This window comes from Pundamilia nyererei, unplaced genomic scaffold (assembly GCF_000239375.1).
Source record: "Pundamilia nyererei isolate P.nyererei 1_Seehausen unplaced genomic scaffold, PunNye1.0 scaffold00606, whole genome shotgun sequence".
Lineage (NCBI taxonomy): Eukaryota > Metazoa > Chordata > Actinopteri > Cichliformes > Cichlidae > Pundamilia > Pundamilia nyererei.
In genome coordinates, this window is record NW_005188007.1 from 62,960 (window position 1) to 84,780 (window position 21,821).

At 41.2% G+C, this 21,821-nt stretch overlaps 1 protein-coding gene across 6 annotated transcripts in view; it reads right to left on the minus strand.

Annotated features, from left to right (window-relative positions):
- plekha6 (pleckstrin homology domain containing, family A member 6) overlaps positions 1 to 21,821 on the minus strand; it is a 57,979-nt gene that overhangs the window by 16,940 nt on the left and 19,218 nt on the right. For 3 of the 6 annotated variants that reach the window (XM_013907909.1, XM_013907912.1, XM_013907907.1), the window contains 10 exons: positions 17,487 to 17,885; positions 16,359 to 16,821; positions 16,050 to 16,136; positions 15,562 to 15,615; positions 9,141 to 9,212; positions 8,478 to 8,558; positions 7,444 to 7,593; positions 7,181 to 7,276; positions 3,174 to 3,285; positions 2,936 to 3,075 (listed from right to left, as the gene is read on the minus strand). In XM_013907909.1, coding sequence (XP_013763363.1) covers positions 2,936 to 3,075; positions 3,174 to 3,285; positions 7,181 to 7,276; positions 7,444 to 7,593; positions 8,478 to 8,558; positions 9,141 to 9,212; positions 15,562 to 15,615; positions 16,050 to 16,136; positions 16,359 to 16,821; positions 17,487 to 17,857 — 1,626 coding nt within the window. In that variant the 5' untranslated portion in view covers positions 17,858 to 17,885. The remainder of the gene's footprint in view (positions 1 to 2,935; positions 3,076 to 3,173; positions 3,286 to 7,180; positions 7,277 to 7,443; positions 7,594 to 8,477; positions 8,559 to 9,140; positions 9,213 to 15,561; positions 15,616 to 16,049; positions 16,137 to 16,358; positions 16,822 to 17,486; positions 17,886 to 21,821) is intronic. The other 3 variants (XM_013907908.1, XM_013907910.1, XM_013907911.1) reach the window with 3 other exon arrangements.

The following is a 21,821-nucleotide window of genomic DNA, read 5'->3' on the forward strand; positions in this document are numbered from 1 at the left end:
CACACACACACACACACACACACACACACACACACACACACACACAAAACAAGGTGCATGTCAGGTGTTGAGAAACCAGGACACCTTGATGAGAAGTGGGCTACTGGAACAATATGGCATAAGTGGGAAAGAGAAGAAAATAGGGCGCTGTTGATTTCGAAACAGCTAGGAGCTCAGTATTTCAACATTCAGAAGAAGGAACTGCTCTCACAGCTAGAGATTGACAAGGTACAAAACAAATGTTATGGCAAGGGGGAGCCTGGACAACATGTCAGGGGGATCAAGTATCGGAGCTGCAGAGAGGTGCAATGGAGAAGGTGCCTAAGACGTACAGCAAGCTGTCCATACTGGAGGCCTTGGAAACTGCCAAGCAAAGATTCACAGCCTTGGCCAGCCACTTGACAAGGTACACCAGAGAAATAGAAAGCAGGAGAATGAACCAGCTGTTCTCTGCAGAACCATCCAAAGTGTACTCTCAGTGGCAGGGGAACAGTATGAGAACAATATGAGAACAGCACCAACAAAGCTGGAGACTGGAAAATACTGAAAGAACATATATGAGAAGGATGCAACTCATAACAGCAATGCTCAGTGGCTAGTGGATCTAGAAGCAGACCACAGGAACCTCCATGAACAGGGTCCAGTAACCATCACAGTGGCAGACATCCAAGAAAGGGTCTCCAGTATGAAGAGTTGGACAGCACCAGGCCCCGACATGGTTCACACCTAATGGATGAAGAAGCTGACTGCACTCCACAAGCGTCTGGCAGCACAAATGAACCAGCTGCTTGTCGATGAGAGACACCCAGAATGGCTAACTGAAGGCCAGGCAATCCTGATCCCCAGAAGCGACCGGTCCCATCTGGCCAATAACCTGCCTCAGTACCACCTGACAGTCATCATAGTGGCTAAGATGAACAGGCATATGGCTCAATACATGAGCGGGGCACAGAAAGGGATTGGCAAGAATACCAGAGGCGCAAAACACCAGCTACTGGGAGACAGACCAGTCACACCAGACTGCAAGATGAGGCTGACTAACGTGTGCACTACCTGGATTGATTACAAGACGGCCTATGACTTAATGCCCCACAACTGTATCCTGGAATGCCTAGACCTATACAAGATCAACAGGACCCCAAGATCCTTCATCAGGAACTCAATGGGGATGTGGCGTACAACACTAGAGGTCAACTTTAAGTCCATAGCACAAGTCAGCATCAAGTGCGGGATCTACCAAGGAGATGCTCTGTCCTCACTGCTGTTCTGCATAGGCCTGAACCCCCTCAGTGAAATCATTGACAAGACTGGCTACGGATACTGACTACGGAGTTGAGCAGTTGTTAGCCACCTCCTCTACATGGATGACATCAAGCTGTATGCCGATTCACTGATCCACACCACCAGGATATACAGCAATGACATCGGAATGTTGTTCGGATTGGAGAACCTGGTACCTGGGAATCCCACAGGCAAATGGGAACAACGAGGAGCCCGTTAGGAAAGATGCAAACACCAAGTACCTGCAGAAGGTCAGGCAAGTCTTGAAGAGTCAGCTGAATGGTAAGAACAAGATCCTGACACCAAGACCAGGATGCTCCTGACCATGCTTGGAGGGTTTCACTCCAAGTCCAGCACCCTGAGGCTGTATGCTAAGTGGAAGGAAGGAGGCCAGGGACTGGTGAGTGTCAGTACCACAGTCCACGATGAGACAACAAAAATCCTTGAGTACATCAAAAAGACAGCCACAACTGACTGTGTGCTCAGTGAATATCTTAGGCAGCAGAAACCCAAGAAAGAGGAGGAACCATCATGGAAGGACAGGACCCTGCACAGTATGTACCACCGACAGATAGAGGAAGTGGCTGACATCCTACCAGTGGCTGGACAAAGCTGGACATTTAGACTGGTTGGGCAAACTCACGTGCATCCTTGAATATCCTTGAGTGGATAAAGAGGAGTTCTAAGACAAGGAACGAAACTGCTTTGTTCCTCCTGAATCTAAGGTTCAACAAACAGATGGACTCCCCTCTCCAGTCCTGGCATAGATTTTCCCACTGTGATCCCCCTATAATTGGAGCATAATCTCTTGTCCTCTTTCTTAAATATGGGAACAACTACCCCAATCTCCCATTTTAAAGGCACCACTCCAGACCTCCACAGAACATTGCAAAAAAACATGGCAGCCAGGACAGCTATAGCATGGCAATACGATGCTATGAACAGCTAATAAATAAATGATTTGTTCTTAAATTTACAAATAGTGAAGCCATTATTTAGAAATTATGAAAACACCTTTCATCAAACAGGTTGTATATTAAGTTATTAATTAAGAATAAAAATGTCATACCTGTGTTTTTTTAAATGCACACTGATGTAATGAACTATTTACTTAAACACTTACTGAATGAGCCCGATGTTAGGAAACACCCCAGTAATCATGGGAAAACTAACAATGATCAAGATGTAAGCATGTTACGACATGTTTTCTGAGGACAAGCTTGGCTTCATCTCTGCAACCTTCGAAGGTTAACTAATTAATCTCTCGAGTATCAGAATGGATATGGATTGCATCTGAGTGCTGATTGGTATATTCAGAATATTGGCATTGTACACCAAGAAAACTGGTCTGTTCTCTGGCCTTTCCTGGGTTTATAGCTTAGTTAGTCCCTTTTTGATCTATTTCCTCCTCTACAGGGTTTAATGTCCTTAAGGACTCCCTGAGGTTCTAGAAAGCTAGAGTAATCTATGAAAAGTATGCTCACAGTTTTCACAACCATAATAATTTATATGTTCTGCATAAGACACTGGGTCAGCTTCCCTATAACTTTGGGGTCCATGGTTTGGCATTTTGTCAGGTTTGAAATTAGGCACAAGGCATGGCTTGGGACGTTTAGAATTTCCTCTTCTATGCAATTTAGGATTAAGTGCTTACCTCCAGACCCAACTCCTTGGTTGGAGAAGCCTGGCAAACAGGCACTGGGGAGTAGGGGCTCAGTGGACTGGTAAGGCTTACTGAGCTCAGTGGGCTTGCTGGACTATTGGTGGTAAAGGACCCTGATGCACCACTGTCAACTGAAAAGAGAAACAAACTTAAAGTGTCAGGAAAAGGCCATTAGATAGAAGGTAGAAACACAGGCCATTATGTTCAAGATTAGTTTAGTTTCTTTTACCTCTACCCTTGGCTGTTTTTATGCCTCTGGATAAGCTGTTCTTTTGTAGACCTTCTAATACATCCTGGACTCTCCAAAACTCTTTTTGGATGTGCCGCCGAACTAATTCACTCTAAAAAGAAATTACAAGGAAAAATAGCAGAAATTAGACCCTAATACTAATAACAGTCAGGTCCATTTATTAATTTCAGTTATGTGGAAAGAATGTGGAATTGGTGTTCCCCCGGATAAGCTGGAGGAGGTGGCTGGGGAGAGGGAGGTCTGGGCCTCTTTGCTTAGGCTGCTGCTCCCGCGACCCGGCCCCGGATAAAGCGGATGAAGATGGATGGATGGATGGATGGATGGATGGAAAAAAATAACTACATGTCATCGAAATTGCTGGCATTTTTTTTTGTTTCATTTTAACAAAAAAAGAGGAAAAAACAAACAAAATCTGTTGTTATGGAATCATTAAAGGATTAGATATATATAAAATATATGATAGCAGACCTCCACTAAGATAGCAGAGAATATCATTCTGAGTACTTACTTCGCATGCACTAGTATTTGTAATATACTCATTTTGTTTTCTTTGTTTTTTCTAAATGTTGTTTAAAAAGTTTGTAGTGGTAGTGGTAATCTTTGGTTACACAAAGATTACGTAGAAGTAATGGATAATAGGTTTTTGTACTTTTCTTGATATATATCTTGTGTTTTTTGTTTAGCGTTGCCCTGTTTAGTTTTGATAATTTTTCTCAGTCTCCCCATGACTGTTTGTTTTTTTGTTCAGCCAGAAATAAACGGCTCTCTTTTTGTTTGCTCCATTTCTGTCTCCATTTATCTGCCTTTGGGTCCACACACTCCACTCCACGCCGTCAGCTACAGCAGACATGAAACATCCCAATGGCATTCAACTCTGGATAATATGGCTCTTCGGAAAGAAGACTCAAATCAGGCTCGACTCCCTAAAATAACTCTCAAAGGCGCATTTTATGAGCTGGAGAGGAATGGCATCTCACTAGTTTAGAAGATGATCGTTTAGGCTGGAAAGAGTTTGCTCCTCCATAAAGCTCACTAAGTCACTGACTTAAGAAAATAAGAGGTTTATTTTCAGAGTCATAGCTCTGTTAAGCCAAGCATTCCTTTAACCTTAACCAGTAACAACTTTATGAATTTCATTACACAAAGATTTTTAACCGTTAGAGAATCATTTATTCATAACATCTGACTGCTCAAAGAAATACTACCATAAATTAATGCTTTAATCATATAAAGGCGCTCAATCAGTCCCTATTACTGGGCTGCATACCACAGGCCTTTAAGGTGGCAGTGATTAAACCATTACTTAAAAAGCCATCACTTTACTTAACTGTCTTAGCTAGTTAAAGGACATTCTCTAACTATCCTTTTATCAGAAAAATTCTTGAAATAGCAGTCATAAAACAGCTAACTGCTCATCTGCAGAGGAACTATTTATTTGAAGAGCTTCAAAAAGGCAGAAACATGATTACTGAAGATCACAATGATCTTCTTATGGCCTCTGACAGTGGACTTACCGTGTGCATGTTTTACTTGACCTCAGTGCAACTTTAGATACTGTTGATCATTGCGTTTTATTACAGAGCATGTCACAGGTATTAAAAGGTACTGTGCTACAATGGTTTGAATCATATCTATCTGATATACTCAAATTTGTTCATATTAATGTGGAGTCCTCTTCATACAATGAGGTCAATTACAGAGTTCACAGGCTTATGTGCAAGGATATGTTCTATTTAAATTATACATGCTTCCCATCTTATCTTAAAGACCTCATAGTCTACCACTTTGTTCTTAGACTGCTGGCTTACTTGTCATGGTACTCCAGTCCTTCTGTGTGTCCACTTTGCCCTAATCTCCTCCTGTGCACATATTTTCTGCCTCTCCCTCTGTTTTAATCAGGTTTGTACAGTTGTTGTTGGGTTGGGACCTTAGTTACACTACAGTGCAACATGTCACAATTAAAAGCTAATCTTTAGCTATTAGCAGTCGCTTATTGACAAAGTAGTTCACTTTTTGCTGGAATCTCCTGCTCTAATTACATCCCGCCATCTATTTTCTGACCATGACAATTATACCTTCTTCCATCTCATCCTCACTCTGTTGTTGGGACTGCTAATCCAGAATTCAAAATTGTGCTCCTCACATACAAGGTCTTAAATAATCAGGCCCCATCTTATCTTAATGACCTTGTAGTACCATATCACCCTATTAGAGCACTTTGCTCTCACACTGCAGGCTTACTTGTTGTTCCTAGAGTATTTAAAAGTAGAATGGGAGGCAGAGCCCACAGTTTTCAGGCCCCTCTTCTGTGGAACCAGCTTCCAGTTTGAATTCAGGAGACAGACACTATCTCTACTTTCAAGATTAGGCTTCAAACTTTCCTTTTTGCTAAAGCATATAGTTAGGGCTGGACCAGGTGACCCTGAATCCTCCCTTAGTTATGCTGCAATAAATGTAGGCTGCTGGGGGATTCCCATGATGCATTGGGTGTTTGTTCTTCATTCACTATGTGTTAATAGACCTCTCTGCACTGAATCATACTCGTTATTTATCTCTGTCTCTCTTCCGCAGCATGTCTTTATCCGGTCTTCCTTCTCTCACCCCAACTGGTCGCAGCAGATGACCCCGCCCCTCCCTGAGCCTGGTTCTGCTGGAGGTTTCTTCCTGTTAAAAGGGAGTTTTTCCTTCCCACTGTCACCAAAGTCCTTGCTCATAGGGGGTCATATGATTGTTTTTGTTTTTTTCTCTGTATGTATTATTGTAGGGTCTACCTTACAATATAAAGTGCCGTGAGGCCACTGTTGTTGTGATTTGATGCTGTATAAATAAAATTGAATTAAATTGAAAATTCAATTATCCATTCTCTGGCACTTCTTGGGATTGCGAGGGCTGGTTACTAGTTGTTGCTGGTACTGTTGACAGTGCAGCAGCAGCCCTGACACCTGACTGTCAGTGAATATGAGAGTTTGCTGCATCTATTTCTATTTTCTTTTTCTCTCTCAGCTTTTCAGCTCCACCTTTTTGTGTTTGTTCATCTTTATCAACCACTTCTCCCCCACTAAACTCTGTTCCACAAGGTGCACCCAGGGAAGGTAAAGGAGGGGCCGGTAACATAAAGAGATTAGATTAGGAAATCAGTGTCAGAAATTACAATGAACAAATGGGCTGCAAGTGCTTGTAGGACTGGTGAGCAGCGGACTCTGTTTTAAAGTGAGATTTAGGTTTAGGTGTTGATATTACTGGATTTTTATCAATTGAGAGAGTCAATAAAACGTTGTTTAGTTAATAATTAGAAACTGGCAGAAAAAGCAGGCTCACTTTGCTTAATTTAAACGTTCCAAATTAATCACAAAATGTGCATATCCTGCATATCTGGCTTTTTTCAATTTAATCTCATTTTTTCCATTCCAGAGGCTAATTTAACAGTGACAAACTTGTTAAATTAGCCTCTGGAATTACTTATATGTAATTCACACAAGCTTAATATTTAAAATTGTTTTCCAGTGTCACTTTGACACAAATCAACAGAATGTAGCCAGCCAACCTCCTTTGACCTAAGGTTGCAAAAACCCTATAATAGCCAGTTGCTGTAAAAATATTTAATCAGATTTTTAGATTAATAACTTATATCACATCAAAACCTCTGCTGTCTTGTTTTCGTTTTTTGTTTTGTTGTCATCATTAAAAATCATTCAAAACAGACAAATAAAGAAAAAATGACAGTTACTACAAATCAAAAAAAGTAGATGGTGGTGGCTGGCTGAATAATTGTGACTAGATAATCTCTTACTGTAAAATAACCAAAAAATAATGATTAATTAAAAAAAGGGGGGGGGGGGGATTACAGATATGATGATATTGTTCAATTCAATTTCAATTAAATTTTATTTATATAGCGCCAAATCACAACAAAAGTCGCCTCGAGGCGCTTTATATTAATAATAATATTAATAATATATGTATTATATTACATTGTGACCTTTTACCTGTCCTCCAGCATTAAGCTGCTCCCACAGGTCTCCATGGATGGCATTGGCCTCATCCTCTAATGCTTCAAACTCCATGCAAGCAGTTGTTAAAGCCTGAGAGACATACCAAAAAAAAAAAATAGTATTATTTATACTGTCAGCAATATTCAGACTGTTTGATTTAGACATATAATAAATAGAACATTTAATGAGCAGATGTACATTGCACAATCACGTGGAGCTGTGCATTTTTTGAAATACAGACAAGTTACTGAACTCACACTGGAGGCCTGGGAGAGCTCCCCTCTGATGTTAATCAGCTGGTTCTGCTGAGTTTCCTTTTTGAACTGCAGCTTTTCCATGATTAAAGGCTGGTTATGGTATATCTCCATTTCCTGATGAGTAGCCAACAGTGCTTCCTCTAGGCTGTCCTGGTAACAGCAAGTGTTTTGTTGAAAATTAGTTTTTCTGCTTATTTAGTAAATAGACAGTGCACTGCAACATCCCTGTTGATCTATTTAAGAGAACATACACATTTCATCTAAATATTCGGATGTAAGGTTATAATGGTTTCACATAAATAAATGAGTGAAATTATTAGCTACGATACATGCTAACTGACCAGAAGAAACACTACATTGTGCACTAATTTAACGCAAGAGTCAGAAGACGTTGATTCAACTCTGTGGTCATTAATTGTGCTGTAGTTAGTGGGGTTGTTGTATTGGAACAATTCAGCCTCACCGCAGGGAGTAAAACTACTTGGTTAGGGTTAGAAAAAAATCATGCTTTGGGTTAAAACACAACAGATAACACTTTTTTCAAAGCTTGCCAGAGCGACGCATCCCCTCAGAATCCACATAGGCACGAGACATTCCTCCAGTTGAAATACATTTGTTTCAAAGTCGTGCTGACTGTAATGAAAAAAGAGGCCAGGGTGGTGAAAAACAAAACAACTTTCAGTGTAAAGAGGTCCCGTACAACAACACCACAAAATACAGCTTGAAGTCACCACAAATTAAGTGTTGACTAAAGGTAAGGTTGTATTAATAGCTAGGTTGTTCTAATGTACTGAGTTAAATTGCTTTCCTCTGATATATAAAGTATATTATCTTCAAATATGGTTAGGACAAATAAGGCTTTATGGGTTTCCTTTACCATGACAGTAGTACATTGCTGTGTTCAGTAGCTATTAAAAAACTCCAGTGATTTCATAGTTTTATACTAATACCCTAAATTTGGCCATCTTCACAGGACGAAGCGTTTCTTAAGAATTTCACAATAAAATGTCACATTTCCGAGGAAAATTGTGTACCTTATTCATTCTCAGTCTGTGGACAACTGCCTCATGGTCTTTCAAAATCTGGTTCTGCTCACATAATCGCCCCAAGAGCTTCTGTGTAACAAGGAGTGGTTATTTTGTGAATTTGAGAGACACCAGGAAGGACATATAAAACTAAGACAGGACAGCAGTGTGTATATGTCAGTAAAAAATATACAGCATAGTATATATGTGCACAAAAACATCACATTTGTATGCAATATGTGACTCTTAATCTGCTACCCCTTCTAGTTTCAACCACTAAACTGAGTAGCAACTGATTTAAGACATTTAATAAATAGGGTTACTGTAATTATATTTTTTATTGTTTTGCTTACAATGTTCACCCTCATGCAAAAACTAGGAAAACTATATTGTAAATATATTATTGTGGACTTCTTGATGCATTCTCAATCATCCAGGAAAGTAAATCTCCAAAAGTTGATTCTGTTCATCTGGACGTAGCGTTTTCAAAAACGCTACATCCAGATGAACAGAATCAACTTTTGGAGATTATTGTGGACTGTAAAGTTGAGATTAGGTTCCTAGTCTACAGGACATACAAACATGGGGAAATGAGTGCTCACATACTTCTCACCATGCACTGTATAAAAAAATAAAAAGCACATCATTTGGGTGTGAATGCAAAACTCTTACACTGGTTTCGATCTCATTGAGTTTCAGTGTAGGATGCAGTTCTCTGTAGTTTATATCCTGGAAAGGAGGCACCTGTAAAAAATGATTTGCCTGTCATTATCAATCAGAGACTGTATACTGTTCCACTGAGACGAAAACATAAAATATATATTCTGGTCTTTATTAAAGTAATGTAAAGCCCAATTACATCTTTACATTGAAATAAAATCTCAATGATTCTATTTATTCACAAAATTATTGAGATCAATGGTTATGTTCTTTTCTGAGATCAACAGTTCCTGTACTGTTAAACTTGACTAAATTGAGCAGTAACAGTTTTCAATCTAGTCAACATGACATTAAAATTACATACCAACAAAAACAAACAAAACCAACAAGTACATAAAATAAAACAAAATCATAAATTTCCACTTTTTTCTAAAAATTTCAATTCACCCCTTTAAAAGGGTGATAAATAATTAGAAAGCAAACAGTAATGTCAAGGTTGAGCTTAAACATAAGCAATTCAGAAGTGTGAGAGAAAAAAGTAAAACAACATGTGACCACATTAACGAAACCAATATTTCAAATTATGGGATCCCCGATAATCACAGCAGAAGGGGTAAAAAGACGAGCGTGACACGGATTGCTTTTGGATTGACTAAATCCTGTTTGTGTTGTGGGGTGGTGACATTAAGATTGTAAGTAACAAATCTGTATCGCAACCAATGTTCTGGCCACACACGAGAGTGTTTGATATATTTTGGGACTACGACTATAAATAATTAGCAGTTTTCACAACTGTGGCTCAAATATCCTGCCAAGTGCAGCATTCAGTTATGTTGAATTCACTCTAGAGATCTTCTTGTCACTATGCTTGCACATTTTAATTTTAATGCCATACATGCCAGTGAATCAGACCTGAATTCAGCTGATTCTCCATGTATATCTTCAGTGAAATCTCAGCTGCAGGGGAGGGGTTGAGTGTACAATAAAATAAGCAGTCACCATTATTCCTTAGTGCTAGTGGTGCTGAAACCCAGTAGTGTGATGACAAATCGATGACCTCCACAACAGTTGGAGGTAGTGATGGGATTTCCAGCTCTTTTTAGAGAACCGGCTCTTTCGGCTCGGCTCACTAAGAAGAGCCGGCTCTTTCGGGTCCCAAGCGGCTCTTCAGATTGTTTTGTTGCTTTAATTTATTATTAACAACAATATAAAATTATGCAGAAAAGGAATTAGTAATGTAAAAAAAATGTGGTTTTATTTGTGTATGCTTATATATAAATATATACGGTGGCCCCTTGAAACAAAGCACGTACAAATCCCAAAGCACGTACAAACTCCAAAACACATTTCTAGCGTTAACTGAACTTCCAAAACAGAGCTACCTAGATCACTTAAATTACACAATTAAAAGCATATGTGTATTGTTTGTGTATTTATACACAAGCACTCATATATATTCAAATAATTCAAAAACTTTTCATTTACCTGTTACTACCACACACCAAATCCAGTCGTTGCTACTTCCTGGCTTGTGTAGCCACTAGGTAACAAAAGCTCAACACTGCGCCTAGCATCATGGAGCACTTCTGTTGTGTTTTGTATGTGCTTCGGAGTTTGTACGTGCTATGGAGTTTTTACGTGTTTTGGTGTTTGTACGTGCTTCAGGGTTTGTACGTCCTTCAGAGTTTGTACGTGCTATGCAGTTTGTACATGTTTTGGAGTTTTTACGTGTTTTGGTGTTTGTACGTGCTTCAGGGTTTGTACGTCCTTCAGAGTTTGTACGTGTTTTGGAGTTTTTATGTGCTTCGGGGTTTGTACGTGCTTCGGAGTTTGTACGTGCTATGAAGTTTTTACGTGTTTTGGAATTTTTACGTGCTTCGGGGTTTGTACTTGCTTCGGAGTTTGTATGTGCTATGGAGTTTTTACGTGTTTTGGAGTTTCTACGTGCTTCGGGGTTTGTATGTGCCGTAAATATACTTTAAATATACTTTTGTTTATTCACTCCACATAAAATGTTAAAAAGAAATCATATAATACAAAAACCAACTATTTACATTTCAACTTTTAACTATTTAAATTTTCAGATTTTTCCTTTTAAACAAATTTAAAGTAAAACAACATAAAACACTGCAAGTCACAACACAATTAAATATAAATTAAAATATAAAAACAAAAAGAAGATGTACATTCTCTGTCATATGGGCCTGCATGAATAAACTTTCTGAATCCTTTATCATCCGCAACTGAAAATAGTTGTGGACCATTACTATACCTTTTTAATGTGACGTTGTTGTCACTGGCTCTCTTTCTCTATCTCTCCCTCCCACTCTGTTCCTGTGCTACTAAGAGTGTAACTACCAGCCCTCCCCCCTCTTCCCAGCGCAAAGCACAGGTCGCGTGCGAAGTGAAGCGGAAAAAAAGTTCAAGAGAGAGGGTGAGAGAAAGAAGAAAAAAAAACCCACGGCTCGCGTCGTTCACTTCAAAGACCCGGCTCTAAGAGCCGTTTCGTTCGCGACCGACACATCACTAGTTGGAGGTGCTAGTCCAGACAGTGGTGGAACTGCCAGCTATACAACTTCAAGCAGGCGGCAGCGAATTGCCGATGGCTGGACAGGGTTAAAAAATTATTCAAAAGGAATGACTGGCCATTGGGGCGAGGGAGCTGGAAGGAGGTGTTGGCCGTCCGATTGGGATCTGGGATGCGGGGCCTCCCTGCTGCTGCGGAGCCTGGGACGGTCTGCTTGCTTCCACCCTGGGGGAAAGGGTAAAATCTCCTGGGTCTAGATGCCAAGGTGTTGGAAATGATTTTCCGTCTGTTAGTCGATACAAGAGGGAAAATGCGGTTTTAATACTGGACAAGCCCTTCATGCTATGGAGGATACTTGATGGGGCATGTGAGTTTGCCCAACCAGTCTGCATGTGTTTTGACTTGGAGAAGGCATTTGACCACATATGACAGGTGCTTCAGGAGTATGGGTTGTCATTCAAACCTTATACAACCATTGCAAGAGTTTGGTACGCATTGCTGGCAAGACCCTGGTGGTGACCAAGGGCCAGCGCTGGTCCACCAGATGACGGGGTTCTGTTGGCTTCATCAAGTGATGGCCTCCAACTCAAACTAGAGCAGCAGCGGGTATGAGAATCGGCCCCGGAAGGGTCGAGTGCCTACTCCGGGTCAGGGATGAGTTCCTGCCCCAAGTAGAGGAGTTTAATTATCTCAGGGTTTTTTTCATGCGTGAGGAGAGAAGAGAGCGGGGGATTGACAGACAAATTGGTGCGGCTGCTGCAGTGATGCGGATGCTGTGCCGGTCTGTTGTGGTGAAGAGATATCTGAGCGTAAAAGCGAAGCTCTCAATTTCTTGGTTGGTCTACATCCCTACCTTTACCTATGATATGAGCTTTGGGTAGTGACTGGAGAGATCTCTCAGCTGGCCTGGGAAGGCCTTGGTGTTCCCCTAGAAAAGAGGCTGGAGGAGGTCTGGCCTTCTCTACTTAGGGTGCTGCCCCCGCGGCCCAGTCCAGGATAAGTGTAAGAAAATGGATGGATGGATGGAATGAATAATGGCCCGATTTCATTGGCCGGGGATTTGGGAGGACATGCACCAGTGACGCTGTAACTTAGGTGGTAAAGCAGGTCGCCTACTAATTATTGGTTCAGATACTAATCCTATGTTGCTCTCTGATGCATCCATCGGAGTATGAATGCATCTGAATGTTAGATAGAAGGCACTTACATAGAAATAGCATATTAAAAAAAAGTGCTTATGTGAAGCAAGATGTGTAAACCGCTTTGAATGCTCAGAGTAGAAAAGCGTTATATAAGAACCAGTCCAGTCCATTTGGTGTGCATCGTACTCTGACTGTGAGCTGGTGAACCAGTGGGCCATTTCAAAAACACCCAGTAGTGTTAAGGGTACTCTCATTCAAGCGCACTGGCATGGACCAGCATGAGGACTACTGTTCCCTTCACGGTCTTTTTGAACTCCTCTCTCTTTGTTATTTCTCAAGTTTCTCATGTTCCTACTTCCTAGTGTTTCTATCATTTGGTATAGCTACATCTATCACTGGTGTCATCCTCCTCTGCTTGTCCACCTCTACTATGTCCGGTTGATTAGCCATCAGCTGTTTATCAATTTGTATCTGGAAGTCCCACAGGATCTTAGGTTGGTCAATCTCAACTACCCTTGGGAGGCAAGACAAGGGTAGTTTGACCTCTGGACCTCCAGGCCATACCCAGCACAGATATCCCTGTATACTATGCTAGTTACTTGGTTAGGGCATTTCATGTATTCCCTACTTGCGATTATCTTGCGCCCTGCTGTTACTTGCTTGTCTTGGGGGAATCTCTGCACAGCCTGCACCTGGGATCTTTTGCTTAGAGTATGTTCCTGTGCTGTCTTGATTATTTCCTCTGTGCTTTCTTTGAGTCTAGCATTCTCTAGCCATTGTAGGATTTCTTGACATCAGCTATGTCTTCTATCTGCCAGTGGTAGATGCGGTGCACAGACCTGTCTTTCCATAATAGTCCCCTTCTTGCTCCTCTGCATGTGCCTGTTCATGCTAACTACTATGATGCCTGACAGGAGCTTCCATGTTGAGCTGAAGGTTATTTGTCGGTAGTTGGATGTGACCGGTGCAATATGGGGATCCGTGGGTATCAGGACTGTCTGTCTTTCAGTTAGCCATTCTCTGTGTATCTCATCCATTAGCGGCTGGTTCATTTGTGCTGAGAGACATTTGTGGAGTGTAATTAGCTTTGTTAACCAGTAGGTTAGAATCATGTCAGGGCCTGGTACTGTGTAACTTTTCATGCTTGAGACACTTTCTTGGAGATGTCTGCCACTGTGATGGTTACTAAATCCTTTTTAGGGATGTTACTGTGGTCTGCCACTTGCCACTAAGCAAGAGAACAAAAACAATTTTTGGATAGATTAAACAAGATTCCGGTACAAGATTATCTGGTATCTGATTGATGGGAAGAGAAAAGTATGGAGAACTAAAGGAACAACATTATCTTTCCAACATGTTGCAGGTGTTATGGCATGGACATGTATGGCTGCATTTGGAAGCAGGTCACTACTGATGATGATAATGATGTGACTGCTGATTGAATTGGCAGGATGAATTCTGAGGTTTACACGGCTATGCTCTCTGGCGGTTCAAACCTTCAGGTACAGAAACAGCCAAGTATTAAGCATTTAGTATAGTTACTTATAAACCCCTGAAAATGTGGGACTATGGCTGGAAACAGTTAATTCAGTACTTTTGTTGAAGGTCTTGAAGCCTTTACTTCATTTTTTCTTATTTAAAATTCCCTGTTGTTATGTACAGAGACATAAATTACACAAATTGTGTCAATGCCCAAACTTTTATGGGCCTAACTGTAGGTGGACAGCAGCTATCATAACCAGAACTGTGCACTTAAGATGAGCATATTAAGGACATCCCAACTTGTTGGTGTCAAAAAATTTCAAATACAGTGAAACCCCGACATACAAATACCCCGTTTCACAAAAAATTCAAGTTACGAAGGCACTGAACGTCAATATTTTTGCCCGTGTTACGGCAAAATGCCCGAGTAACAAAATACGCTGGCTCTGATTGGCTGAGCCTACAATGCTCACAATGCCTTTCGAATCATGTGACAACCCCTTGGCTTCCGTACTTGCGCTTCGCTGTTCCACTTGAATGACATATTGTTTTTCTAGTTAGCAATTAGCCTATAGCCTATCGTGCAGCATCGCCTCAGTCAAAACGCGCGATGGATGCTTCGACTTGTGAAAATTTTTGATTTAAGAAAGACCCTCGGGAATGAATTAATTTCGTAAGTCGGGGTTCCACTGTAATTCAAAGCATAAATAAAAATGGGAGTTTTCATGTATGTAATCTCCAAAGTCTGTATCCCACATTACACAGCCAATACATTAATTTGATTTTGACTTCAATAAGAAATGAAGGTAGGCAACACATTAAATTAGGCTGACTATTTAAGACACTATACCATACAAAAAGAGCAAAATAAATGACATTTTGTTGTTATGGTGGTGTTATAAATACTTTTAGTCTCAACTGAAGCCTGCCTCCTCAGGGGCTGCTACTTTCCTTACTTCTACTTTGTTGTTGAGGGTGAGTGCTCGAAAAAATTGGGGACCATCCCAAATCGAGAGCTTTCCCTGAGTAACTGAAGCTTGGATTATAGACCAGAGAAGAAAGTTGTATGACAGGACAACTGGAACAATATTTGAACTGTTATAAAGGAATCATATTTTCGAAGTTAATGGACAGCCAAAGATACTCTATACAAGAGAAGCACACAAAAAACATAGAAAAGAGATTTTAAAGGGCAGTAAAGTAGGTAAGAACTGTCAAGAATTATGAAAAATGGTGTGTATAAAGTATTTATTGGCAAACACTACTGTATGTTTCCTCCTACCTGTTGATCTAGGTAATCCAGGTTGCGCTGGAGCTGAAAATCTAATATATCCTCCTGAATCAAGCAGCAGCATTGGTGGCAAGCGTGGAAATCAAAAAGACAAATATTGTATAGATAGCAACTCTTTATCTTATTATTTTGATCTTATGATGTATTGTTTTAATAAATGCATATGCAATAAATATATATTTGTAAAGTTCCTTTAAAAACAAGACCAAAATGTGAAAGTCATCCTTAATGTCCCCTTTGCATATCATTCCTAGTTTATTTTTCACAATCACAAATACAGTGTATTAATGGTACCCAATCATTGCTTATTATCAGTAGTTACCCAAAGCCAAGGTAACCAAAATGGATCAGACATCTCTACTTGGACATACAGATAAATAATGCCAGACCCCACAGCTGACAGCATTTACAATACAAAGTTACATATGCCACAGCATGAAGTGCATTAAGTACAATTTACATACTTTTGCAGCACATACCATTTTACTGTGAACAGAAGGGGAAACAGGGTAGTTGTGGTGGTATAATCCTTGGTTTAATGATCTCCTATCACCATGGTAGTTATACTAAAGGCAGTAGGGAAGAGAACATAGAAAGAAGAAAGGACAAAATAGAAGTAAGGTGAGTGAGAGTGTCAGAGTGGTGTTAGATGAATATGGTGTCACTATATCAAAACTGGAGAGTCTTGATTTTATCCCTGCTGACTTTCTGTATTGATAAATGTTATTCAAAGACTTATCAAACATTAGTTTCTCAAAGCTACACACAAACACAGTAAACCGGTTCACCTTTGGGGAGCTGAAAGATCTTCTCAGACTGTAGACTGGTGGATAGATTGCATCTTCATTCATCCTCCCTGAAAACCGGTCAAAACCATTGGATAGTGATCGAGCAGGTGAGGCATAGGTGCATGACGCTGGTGAATAGGGCCGCCTCGATGATGAGGATGGTGATCTGGGCACAGACTTGGAGCGTGGCTGAATAAACAGGCTCCTCATGGATGTTTCCATTCCACCATAGTACTGTGGCCCCCATTGGTCTTGGGGCATCTGTTTCCTGTACAACCGGTGGGGTTCATCCCTCAGAGAGTGTTGCTTTTGCTCAATAGTCCATAGTCTGTCATAGCCCCCCACAGCAGACATAGAGCAGATGCTGTCTGGTCGGACCCCTGGTAGGTACAAAGAGTATTCGTCCACAAAGTTATAGTAGCCAGCTGAGACTTCTTGGTTCACAGAATAGTAAGAGGGTGGCCTGAAAGCACAGGAAAAATTAGAGAATATTTCCGACATGAAAAACTATTTGAATGTGTGAAAGTTTATCTTGGTCTAGTTCTTCTTTAAGAAACACAATAGGATAAAGACTAAAATTACATTTTTCCCTTTTTAAAATACACATTAATTTTTATATATATACATTACATTTTCATAAAACAAATCAAATTAAGTCTTTCTAGAAACACAGAAAGGAAACTTACTCATGAAATAGCAGTTATAGACAAACAATACAAAACAGAAAAGATGAAAATAAAAACAGTTGAAAGGTTTTATTTAATTATAGGATCTTTGAAATTAGTGTGATAATATTTTTTTGGGATTAAATAAGAAGTGTGAATAATTTGGTTAGTGCCAAAGGTGTCTGAAAACTATAGAAAATCATTTGAGAACCAACACTTCTTCAAACAGCCTTACAAAACAAGTTGTGCACTGCTTTAATATTTGTTTTTGAAAGGTTTTCTATTCCATTAATATAATCAACAATAATGTATATAATCTGTATTTCTGATAGTTTACATTATTAGTGTGCACGTAATTCAATGATCACTGTGCCAGTGTAAAATCATAGTAAATAACTTATAATATTTGAAGACCTGGAGACACAAAGAGCAGTTATATTTCTTCTCTTCTATATTGAGCTACCTGTTGATGTCTTCTTGCGAGGCCATGCCCCGCCGCTGGTTGACCCACTGTTGCAGTTGAGCCATTGAGCACTTTCTTTGGGCCAACCTCTCTGGAGCTGTCCTTGGGACAAAACCTCTCCTCAGCACCACATTCTCCTGTTGTTCCCTGGGCTCATATGATAAACCAACACCTGGCTCTTCATGTCCCTCAGCTCGTTGATGTCCATTGTGGCTGTTGGATGGAGGGGGTTTACTACTGCTGTTGAGGGGCATGGCACTAGGAGGAGGAGTTGTTCTTCCCCCTTCAGCTTCTTCACTTTTCCCTTCCATTCTATCATTTATGTGAGAGCATAAGTGTTGTGTTTGTGAGTTATGAGGCTTTGTCTCCATGCTGTGGTTGATAAAATCTTGGTGTTTCCTGGGTATTTGGAAGAAAAAGAATGAATGAGAATTAGGACAGCACTGGATCTGACACCAAAAGATCAAGCAGAGTACGGCACCAAAGAATCAAGAGTCACTGTATTACCCCACTGCTCCAGGGCCTTATCCTGGTAGGACATGCCTGGAATAGCTCACCTAGGAAGCGTCCAGGAGGAATCCTAGTCTGATGCCCAACTACCTCAACTGGCACAGAAGCAGAAGTAGAGGAGCAGCTGTTCTACACTGTGTCCCTCTTGAATAACCAAGCTCTTCACCCTATCTCTAAGGGATGGCCTAGCTACTCTTCTAAAGAAATTTATGCCACTTGTGTCCACAACCTGATTGTTTCATCCACTAATGAGAGCTTGTGACCATAGGGTGAGAATAGGAACACAGATTGCCTGGTAAAAATACATCCTCGCTTTTATTCTCAGCTCTCTCATTGCCACAACAGAGCTCATGTGTTGTATTATTTCATGTTGACAGATGACGTGAGGGAGTGTTCCATTCTCCCCTCAGTTGGGAACAAATACGTGAGATACTTCAGCTCCACTGCTTGGGGGGTATAACTCGGCCCTGATCTGCAGTCGGTGCTCTGCCCTTTCAGACTTGGAGGTGTTAATTATTATTCCCACCGTTTCACACTCGGCCACAAAAAGCTCCAGTGCAAACTGGTGGTCACCACCTGATGAAGCCTGAAGGCTATCACTTAGCTATGTCTAGATATTTTTTCACAGCCAGGTTCCACCATCACCCATTGCTGGCTGACTTCTGGCATGGTAAGTGGTATGTCATAGAGATATGGGTTTTGGGTCACTGTTTATGTGATGGCATGCCACATCTGGCCAGATTGTGGCTTGGTTTATGTGGCCCAGGCTCATAGGAAACAGGACTGGCCTGGATCCGGCATCAAGTTGGCACTTCTGACTGACTGGTGTCATGGCAGGGTGTATGTCAGCCAGATGTGGGCCAGGTCTGGCAATGATGGCACTATTTATGTTCCTATTTTCCTATTTTAGTTAGAAGACCCAAATGCTATGTTGCAGTACTATACTGCTATGGTAGCCAACTTCTCAAATGCAGGTTTGACAGGTTTATGAGTGTACACTTTATCCAAAACCTAGTGAGGGTTTACTCAGGTTTAGCACTGGGTGGCTGTAGCTCAGGAGGTAGAGCAGGTCACCTACTGATCAAAAGGTTAGTGGTTTGATCTCTGGCTCTTCCAGTCTGTATGTCAAGAATGTGAATGTGTATGAATGTAGTTAGGAGTAATCTGGGAGAGTAGAAAAGCACTATATACAGTGGGGCAAAAAAGTATTTAGTCAGCCACCGATTGTGCTAAAATGATGACAGAGGTCAGTAATTTGCAACAGAGGTACACTTCAACTGTGAGAGACAGAATGTGAAAAAAAAATCCATGAATCCACATGGTAGGATTTGTAAAGAATTTATTCGTAAATCAGGGTGGAAAATAAGTATTTGGTCACCTCAAACAAGGAAAATCTCTGGCTCTCACAGACCTGTAACGTCTTCTGTAAGAAGCTTTTCTGTCCCCCACTCGTTACCTGTATGAATGGCACCTGTTTGAACTCATCATCTGTATAAAAGACACCTGTCCACAGCCTCAAACAGTCAGACTCCAAACTCCACCATGGCCAAGACCAAAGAGGTTTCGAAGGACACCAGGAAAAGTATTGTAGACCTGCACCAGACTGGGAAGAGTGAATCTACAATAGGCAAGCAGCTTGGTGTGAAAAAATCAACTGTGGGAGCAATCATCAGAAAATGGAAGACATACAAGACCACTGATAATCTCCCTCGATCTGGGGCTCCACGCAAGATCTCATCCCGTGGGGTCAAAATGATCATGAGAACGGTGAGCAAAGATCCCAGGACCACACGGGGGGACCTGGTGAATGACCTGCAGAGAGCTGGGACCAAAGTAACAAAGGTCACCATCAGTAACACACTACAACGGCAGGGAATCAAATCCCGCAGTGCCAGACGTGTTCCGCTGCTGAAGCCAGTGCATGTCCAGGCCCGTCTGAAGTTTGCCAGAGAGCACATGGATGATACAGCAGAGGATTGGGAGAATGTCATGTGGTCAGATGAAACCAAAGTAGAACTTTTTGGTATAAACTCAACTCGTCGTGTTTGGAGGAAGAAGAATACTGAGTTGCATCCCAAGAACACCATACCTACTGTGAAGCATGGGGGTGGAAACATCATGCTATGGGGCTGTTTTTCTGCCAAGGGGACAGGACGACTGATCCGTGTTAAGGACAGAATGAATGGGGCCATGTAACGTGAGATTTTGAGCCAAAACCTCCTTCCATCAGTGAGAACTTTGAAGATGAAACGAGGCTGGGTCTTCCAACATGACAATGATCCAAAACACACCGCCCGGGCAACAAAGGAGTGGCTCCGTAAGAAGCATTTGAAAGTCCTGGAGTGGCCTAGCCAGTCTCCAGACCTCAACCCCATAGAAAATCTGTGGCGGGAGTTGAAAGTCCGTGTTGCTCGGCGACAGCCCCAAAACATCACTGCTCTCGAGAAGATCTGCATGGAGGAATGGGCCAAAATACCAGCTACTGTGTGTGCAAACCTGGTAAAGACCTATAGTAAACGTTTGACCTCTGTTATTGCCAACAAAGGTTATGTTACAAAGTATTGAGTTGTATTTTTGTTATTGACCAAATACTTATTTTCCACCCTGATTTACGAATAAATTCTTTACAAATCCTACCATGTGGATTCATGGATTTTTCTTTTTCACATTCTGTCTCTCACAGTTGAAGTGTACCTCTGGTGCAAATTACTGACCTCTGTCATCATTTTAGGTGGGGGAACTTGCACAATCGGTGGCTGACTAAATACTTTTTTGCCCCACTGTAACTAGGGATGGGTACCGGTATCCGGTGCCATGATGGCACCGGTTCTGACATAAACGGTAGTAACCAGACCGAAAAGCAGCGCACATTTCGGTGCTTCATTTTGGTGCTTTTTTTTCCCTGAGATGTGATACACTTTAGATTCTAGCATTTTACGTTTCCGAGGATAGTAGGCGGGCCCAGGCACATACGTTCTTTAAGAGCAGAGCTACATATTAAAAAGGCCCAAGGCAAAACGGCCAAAAGTCTGGCTGTACTTCACAGCAAAAAATGCAAACTCAGCAGCCTGCAAAAAGTGCTTTAAGGTGATACTGTGATACTGTGCAAAGGAGGTAACACTTCAAATCCGATGAAACACCTGGCGACGCATAGCGTTTTTTTAAAAGCCGAGAAATGCACCGTTTAAGCACCGGCACCGTTTCAAAAGTACTGGTTTGGTACTGGTATCGGACAAAATCTAAACGATACCCATCCCTATATATAACAATCAGTCCATTCACTGTCTGAACAGAATTTCTTCATGTTAATTTTGCACTATTATGTTCCAGCACATGTTGTTATTACATGGCTTGTTTAAGGCACAAATTAAGCTGACATCTGGGGCCAGAGCCGAAACTGTTCTGGGCCAGCACAGGACCAGCAGTGTGTCTGCAGCTGGCCTTGTGCTGGCCCATCTGTGGGCCACCTCTGGCAAACCTGATCTGGGCCACCAAAGGGCCGTCATTCTTTGCAGTATGTGGGCCATGTGTAAGCACATTGTGTGGGCCAGATGTTGACCATACCAATTTTGGTATATGGGGTGTTATTCATTTACACATCAGAAGTCTTCTTCCTAAATTTGATTTCATCATTTCCATTTCAAAATTTGGATGAAAGCATTAGATATGGATATCCTTATATGATTCGAAACTGTCATGGTCCTGTGGCCATGACTCAGTGACTTTGTGTTTATGTTCTTTATTGTTATTACTTTCATTATTATTCGTGGCTGTTTTGGGATGGTTTGTGTTTGGGATTTTAGATACTGGGTTCTGGGTTTGTGC